Source organism: Leptidea sinapis, chromosome 3 (genome assembly GCF_905404315.1).
Source record: "Leptidea sinapis chromosome 3, ilLepSina1.1, whole genome shotgun sequence".
NCBI classification, from domain to species: Eukaryota; Metazoa; Arthropoda; class Insecta; order Lepidoptera; family Pieridae; genus Leptidea; species Leptidea sinapis.
The window spans coordinates 12,526,346-12,534,171 of NC_066267.1; the positions used below are offsets into that span (position 1 = coordinate 12,526,346).

Below are 7,826 nucleotides of genomic sequence, written 5' to 3' on the forward strand. Positions count from 1 at the left end.
TAAAAAACTAATGGCAGGTATCTCCCACTAAGCTAATCGAATGTGTTGGGTGGGAAACAATTAATGACTTGTGCATTCGTACAAATAACAATTTTATTTACCAATCCCTAGGCAATACCCATGATAATATGATCCCTATAATAATGAAAACCTAAGTCAAAAAGTTTATGAATTATTAACAATGCCTTAAGAAAGACACAATGGAATGGTGAAGTAGCGTGGAAGGATGCATTAGAAAAGTGTTGGTAAATTAATACAATATGTAAGCACACAAAATATAAACTGCTATAAGTAAGTAGTAAGTTCATATATAAAACATGTTATAATAGGGCGCTGGTGTGGGACGCGACTTGCGTCGATACTCTGTCTCCTTCTTATGTCCAAGTTACGTCAGTTGGTGCTGGGGCTGCTGCTTCGACTGCCGAAGACAACAAGCGTCGCAAATATGTTGGTCTCTGTGAGTCATACATCTTTGTGCCGTTTGGTGTTGAGACACTTGGTCCGTTGGGCCCAGAGGCGCGGAGAATTTACAAAGTACTTTAGCCCAAGCGCTGGCAGCTATTTCGGTGAACGGATGAGCCTAGCTATTTAACGCAGAAATGCTGCATGTATTCTTGCTACCACAGAACAGTTCTTGGTACACTTCCACGTAATGATAGTTTTAATTTTGTGTAGTTTTAGTATTGTAAATATAGTTATATGATTTGTTTTGTTTGAATAAAATATCTAAACATGTACCTACAATATGTGTACAATTCTGTCTATTTATAAGCTAATATTTCGGTGACTATTCAGTGGTCATGGTAAATTACAAACAGCCATGAGCCATCATGCAACGTTTTGTTATTGTCAAATCAGTGAGAACAATGCGCCATACGTCATGTGAGACCTTCACCCTTCCTTGTACTGAACCATACGAACCTTATCTGAGCTCGTGTAATGGTCTGAACGTGCCCAATTTAATATGTGGCCACATAATATAGCCTAGATTGTTCTGATGATATATGCTGTTGAGAAACCTTAACTAAAATACTTTGTGAATAACTTCGTAAAAGATAATAACTTTGAAGTGAATACCTTTACTCAAAGTGAAGTTTTTAAATAACTTATTGTTAGTTACATTCTATCAAAGAATGGAAATGATCTGAGAAGATCATTTTTAGATCTATTTTTTTTAATAAATTTGCATAATTTATTAATTAAATAGCCTGGTTTCGACCGCTCCAATCAAAACGTTATAAGGATGTAACGGATTATCTGCAATGTTTATAATTCTGAATAATATATGTTATTTATTTATTTACGTTCCTGTTCACGGGATGGTATTTCACCCTTACGATGTGTTAGCCGTTAAGAAAATACATATTATACATATATACATACAAGCTCACACTTATATAATTATATTAAATAGAACGGCAAACAGGCAACGTTTTACCGATGCGATGTGGTGCGACAACCACCCATGGGCATTCACTACACCAGGGCTTAAGAGATCCATTGACGGCATCATCATCAGCATCAGCCGGAAGACGTTCACTGCTGGACAAAGGCCTCCCCCAAAGATTTCCACGATGATTGGTCCTGCGCTGCCCTCATCTAACGTATTTTATTTATTAAAAAAAATAAACTATCAGCTAAATACAAGATAGGCTGCAACTCCACGAGGGTGTGTACTCAGCATGTTTAGCATAAGTTGATAACTATGCAAATACAACAGAAATAGCGATTTTAAAACTAACTTTAGGTAATGTAGTATTATAAAAGAAAAAGATAGAGAGAATATATATTTGGACAAATAGAAGTGAATAATTATGGTAGTTAAATAAAGATGCTTTTTTAAAAATTTAAACTAATTAAGGAATTTATATAAACTAGATTTCCATTTACAAACAGATGAACTGTGGATGTCAGGTACTTCACTGATTTCGAGTAGTAGTGCATTGTATTGACGACAAATTCTATAGATGGGGTTTTGGAAGGACACGTTATTATTGCAGAACGGAATGATAAAAGGCTGTTCATGTCTTGAAGACCGATTGGGAACTCTTAGATGGATATTCGACAAGAGGGAAGTAGAAATTGTGCCATCCAGTATTTTGTATAAAGTCGTTAGGCCATGCAATTTGCGACGACTCTCGAGGCTCAGTAACTTGAAGTGAGATAGCCTTTCCTCATATGTAGTTAGCTCCCTTTTTAGACCAAACCTAATCGTCAATACGCGAAGAAGACGTCTTTGAATAGACTCAAGCATATCAGTATATGTATTATATTGAGGTGACCAGACAATGGAGGCGTACTCGATTTGGCTCAGGATTAGCGACTTATAGAGTAACAGTAAACTATTTGGTGACTTGAATTCTTTAGTAGCTCTGCATATGAAGCCAGATAGCTTATTACATTTCTTGGCTATTTCTTCATAGTGATATTTAAAAGTTAGTTTCGAGTCAAAAGCAATATACCTAGATCCCGTAAAACAAACTTCCGCTCGAGTGGTATATTATCAATTTTATAGTCAAACAAAATTGGGTGTTTAATACGAGTGAAAGATATAATGGAGCATTTTTTTTTATACTCAAACTCATACTGTTAGCACTACACCAATCGCGATCGCAATCGCAATCGGCGATCTTGACCAGATCGTCGGTCATCTTGGGCCTACCAACACTGTGTATTTTTTATTCTCTGGAAACAATAAATGTGATTTTTATTTATTATTTCCATGGTTACTTTCATTCACTTCAAACCTTTCATAGCAGCTCTCTTATCGGTGGAACCATTATTAAGCCTGTGTAACTGTCTGTATAACGTCAGTATACAAACAGTACTTTTGATTTATTGTGATTGTTGAAGTATCTGCCTAAACATGACTTCAAAAAAATTGGTGACCTCTCCCATTCTCAAACACGCGTAGATTTGATATACGTTATACGTGAACTTTTTCCGATTTTTCCATCCACGTTCAATATTTAAATTAATGCAGACAGCAGTAAAGCTACTTTCTTGCCACTTCTTCTTATTAAAGTTCAAAGTTCCGGATTAGTAGTAAATAGTGAAATACATCGTTTGAGATTTATGTGCCATTTTTGTACAAAAATTAACGGGTTACATTAACTTTCCAGTGATGAGGTCGACACGGCACGTCTCCTGCGGCAGCTCAGCAGCATCAACCGGCCGCTGGGGGTCTCCTTCTCGCAGATGATTCGGCTGATGGGTCAGTGCCAGCAGGTAGCAACCCTCCCCTACGCGCAGGTACTTTGCTTCACCCACCAATTTATATTCGTCTATCAAGGAAGATGCGGCATTCTAACCTTTCTCCGGCTGGGGTGTCTTAAAATACCTTCACTCAAAGCAGAGGACGTGCCCTGCCTGGACCCTCTGAGGATCCTACGCTTCTTAAAAGTAATAATAGGTCTTGAGAATATAATTTTAATCCCGGCACAGTAAGGGCATACGTTTCCTAGTTAGTAGCTTCAATTTTTTCACAGCCCATTTTTTAGACATAGGAAGCCGAGGGTAGGCGCTAGCGTAAACAAGGGGCACAACAGATCCTAGGATTTAAGTGCATCTAAATCCCCTAATCATAATATTAAAAATAACCTTCCTCTCCACAGCTGACGCCTCTAGCGCTCTAGCCCAACGGATGTGACCGCGAGGCTAATCACATATATCGTCCAAAAATTTTGGAACAAATATAAATTGGGAAAATATATTCCCAGAAATGAGGGAACCTACTTAAAACACAATTTAAAATAATCGCCCAATTTAATTATTTTTAAAGGGTACGTAGGATAGTAAGATAAGTAGATAATTTATACGTTTAGAGTCTCTATGCCAACTTAATGGCTTGGCTTGCCCTGCGTGTTTCAGTATGACAACTCTCTCTGTTATCCCTACTTAAACATTTTATTGAGATAAAACCTTTAGTTGCGAATGCAACGGGAATAAAACTCTAAACTCATTTTTATTTTTCGCCGTTTTCACAGCTGTCATAGTCTATCTTGACGTTTAAATGATGACCTAAGTATACACTTTCAATGCTGGCCAATGCTCATAGCTATACTTTTAATATCATCATGTTTATGACGCAAACTGGTGTCAGTAACGCGGCCGGTCTAATAAAAATCGCTTTAATGCGCCTAAAGACCTTTTCACTTCCAACAAATTAGATTGGCGTATAGCGTGTAATATATACATGTAATATGAATTAATGGGTCTGAGTTGCCTTCTATCGAGTCTCGATTTAACGCAAACGAGCGTAATATAGCAACGAGTGATGGATCAGTCTCATTGAATATCGACAAAGTAATGTTTCCGATATTTTAGGCCGGTCGTGTGCAATGCATATGGGTTTACTGGCAAATGCGTGTGGATGTAAACTTGACATTTTTAACATCCAGCGAAAACATTTCTGTCAACGCTGTTTCTTGGTCTTTTGTTTCACTCATTATTGAATTATGAGGTCGAAAATAATTACAGCAAAGTCTTTCCGTCAGTGGCTCATGAAATTAAACTGAATTTCATTCAGTTCAGATCATGCGGCATGCGGACGATTGCCTTAGTTGGTAAGAGCACTGGGACGTAGCCCGAGACGCGCGGGTTCGAATTCCGTATCGTCCATTAATTTTATTGAATTGAATAAGAGTGTAAATAAAACATATAAAATTGCTGAAAAGATTTAGGAACAGACTACGTACCTAGGTAATCTAAATAACGCTACACACACTGTATAAATGAAAGCTTGTTATATAAATAAAGATATTTACATAACAAGCTTTCATTTATCTTCAGCTGGATGGTATGGAGGGGCCAGAGAGCAAACGAGAGACGTGGACAGAGAAGACGGAAGCCAAGGAACACCTGAGGGCAGGCGGAGCTCGAGCTGGTCTGCTGGGCGGGAGTCCACTGTCGTTGCTGCAGGGCATCATACCAGGTACCGGCTACCAGCCCATATCTTAATATAATTTAAGAGAAGAACAAAATACTTCAAATGTTATTTATTTATTAGAGCAACTAACAAATTACACTCTTTACATGCTTAAACTTAAATTTAGTAATAACTTTCACCGATAGTTTCTTTATTAAGAGTCACGGTACAGCTTGATTGTATTATTAAAATAAATATTGTTTGAATTTTAAAAGAGCATTACGTAATATTAAATGTTTGATTTTACATATGTATTACAATTTCATATTTACGAATCGCTAAAATATGAAATTGACTACTCACAATATATTTTTATGAACCTATTTCATTAATTAAGAATTACGTTTTAAGCGCCATAGCTAAGTAACCTCAAACTCAAATTCCTAACACGTAATTCTAGTAATTAAGTTGAGCAGCCTATCAACTGTAAAGTAGTCCTGCAGATGGCGCTTTAGATAAAGAGTCGAATGAACGTAACAAAATTCACGCAAGACGCTTGATAGGTAATAATAATTCTTTATTTGCATAATGTGTGTTTAAAAGTTAGCAAAAATTACAAAATGAATCAAAACATTAGCCAAAAAGGGCAAGCAATTAACATTAGTTCCACGTCATTACATAATAATAATAATTTTAACATTACAAGTATATATTTCATAGTTACATCATATTAACATCTACAAAAAAATATACAACACGCGTTAAAATTCACCAATTTAAAAAGTCAGATACAGTATAGAAATTGTTTGTTAGCTGACTAACTAAATAATACAGCCGTTGGTTTATAAACGCCATAGTTGTTTTTCCTAAAAGTGTAGTTTCATCCCCGACTATCAATAGGGACCATCTAACCAGTGGAAGGCTCCTTTGCAACAGGATGCCGGCTAGATTATGGGTACCACAACGGCGCCTATATCTGCCGCGAAGCAGTAATGTGTAAACATTATTGTGTTTCGGTCTGAAGGGCGCCGCAGCTAGTGAAATTACTGGTCAAATGAGACACCATATGTCTCAAGGAGACGAGCGCAATTGTAGTGCCACTCCCAATTTTTGGGTTTTTCAAGAATCCTGAGCGGCATTGTAATAGGCAGGGCAATTACTATTAGCTGAACGTCCTGCTCGTCTCATCCCTATTTTGATAAAAAAAATCAATTTGGCTCAAATAAAAAATGGATTTAATTGTGATTTTCAGGCACGAAATGGTGTGGAACTGGCGACATAGCTGCGACCTACCACGACCTGGGCGCCGACCGCCCCCTTGACCGCTGCTGCCGCACTCACGACCTCTGTCCCTCGAAGGTCCGCGCTTTCTCCACACGCTACAACCTCACAAACAACTCTCTCTACAGCAAATCGCACTGCAAGTGTGACGACATGCTCTTCGACTGTCTCAAGGCGACCAACACATCGGCCTCCCACCTCATGGGACACATCTATTTCAACCTAGTTCAGGTTCCTTGTTTGGAGGACCAGCCTTTAGGCAGACGGTTCAGAGACGCTAAGCCCGGCTTCTAGTGTCTATAATTCTACAGTAGCAGCATGATTTAGATAATTGTCCTTAAAACCTTTTTACGGAGAATTTCAGTTTTTTTTTATATTGGCCAATATGAGGTTAATGTATTAATCGCATATAGTTGCAGCTTATGCGTATTTTATAATTCGTGCTGTTTCAATGACGTGGGGAATTATTATAAAAGAGATAGATTTTCTTCAAATGTCCTTGTCTGGACTGGCGTATCGTGAGGCTCTACTGTAATGATACTTTGGTAAAATAACTCATCTATTAAATATCTATTAAATATCTATTAATAATATATTAAATATCTGGACGCAGTTTGTTAGCATGTAAAAGCAGGAGCTATATGAAAAGCCCTGAATTATTAGTTTAAAACACATGTATTATATTCTCAAAAGTTTCAAATAGCGACGATGGAAAACAATTCTACTATTTCATTCATTAATTGCATTAAATGCCTGTAATAAATTGTCAACCTAAATAGCTAAATGTAAATATTTAGAATCTAAATAATTGTATCGTAACTATTAATATGTATATTTAGTTATAAAACCTGTGATATGTCTGTGCCTTGTACTGTATGTATTATATAGATCGCCGCTTAAAATTAATACAATTTTATTGTAACGAGTTAAATATTAGTTTTAATATAGCGTTTGTGTTCATGACTATGAGGGAACAATAAACATTCCAGAATAAAATATAAGTATTGCTGTACATCTGTGAATCCCGGAAAACCGATAGCAATATATAGTTTGTAGGCGAGAATTTAATTAATTATATTATTTATTTTATCACAAAATTTCTTATTTCATTTATGACCCGATCAATATTACAAAATACCTACCTACAAATTACTCGTTTCATATTTCCAGGTGGTCGGCCCCTGTTATTCCGTAGATAGTTACTAGCTAATTTATAGATGAATCATCGAATCTAACAGTTGCTTTAAAATAAGAGCTGGCACTCTACGGTACTGCAAAACATAACATGAGAACATATTTGAACAAACAAGAAAACTCCATCCTTTAGCGGGCGTACAAATAATAGAGATGTCCCAGGCTATAAGTTGAAAGTTGTCTTATGACGCGACACGTTGCTGTCCTTCCACATAGATGTGTATCCTACTATATATCGCACAGAAAACCGGCGCGAAATAGCGCTATAGCGCCGCTGTTTTTGGCATAAGTTACTTCTAGAACTGGCACCCATCTTTTCCTACCAACCTCCATTAAAATGTGAAAGCGGTTTTGAAAGAGATTTTTTACCCCAGGAGGCTTCTGGCTCTCTCAGAGTTGGAATCCCTCCCCTCACTCAACCTGAACAGAATACGACAACGACACCACGCCACCCCGGAAAATTTTAGAGGAATCCTTTCCAACT

The 7,826-nt window shown here is 37.1% G+C and overlaps 1 protein-coding gene across 2 annotated transcripts in view; it reads left to right on the forward strand.

Annotated features, from left to right (window-relative positions):
• Window positions 1–7,245, forward strand: part of LOC126979565 (uncharacterized) — a 48,252-nt gene extending 41,007 nt beyond the window's left edge. The window contains exons 2-4 of one of the 2 annotated variants that reach the window (XM_050828933.1): window positions 3,123–3,252; window positions 4,792–4,933; window positions 6,120–7,245. In XM_050828933.1, coding sequence (XP_050684890.1) covers window positions 3,123–3,252; window positions 4,792–4,933; window positions 6,120–6,442 — 595 coding nt within the window. In that variant the 3' untranslated portion in view covers window positions 6,443–7,245. The remainder of the gene's footprint in view (window positions 1–3,122; window positions 3,253–4,791; window positions 4,934–6,119) is intronic. The other variant, XM_050828934.1, reaches the window with a different exon arrangement.
• Window positions 7,246–7,826: the final 581 nt, after the last annotated feature.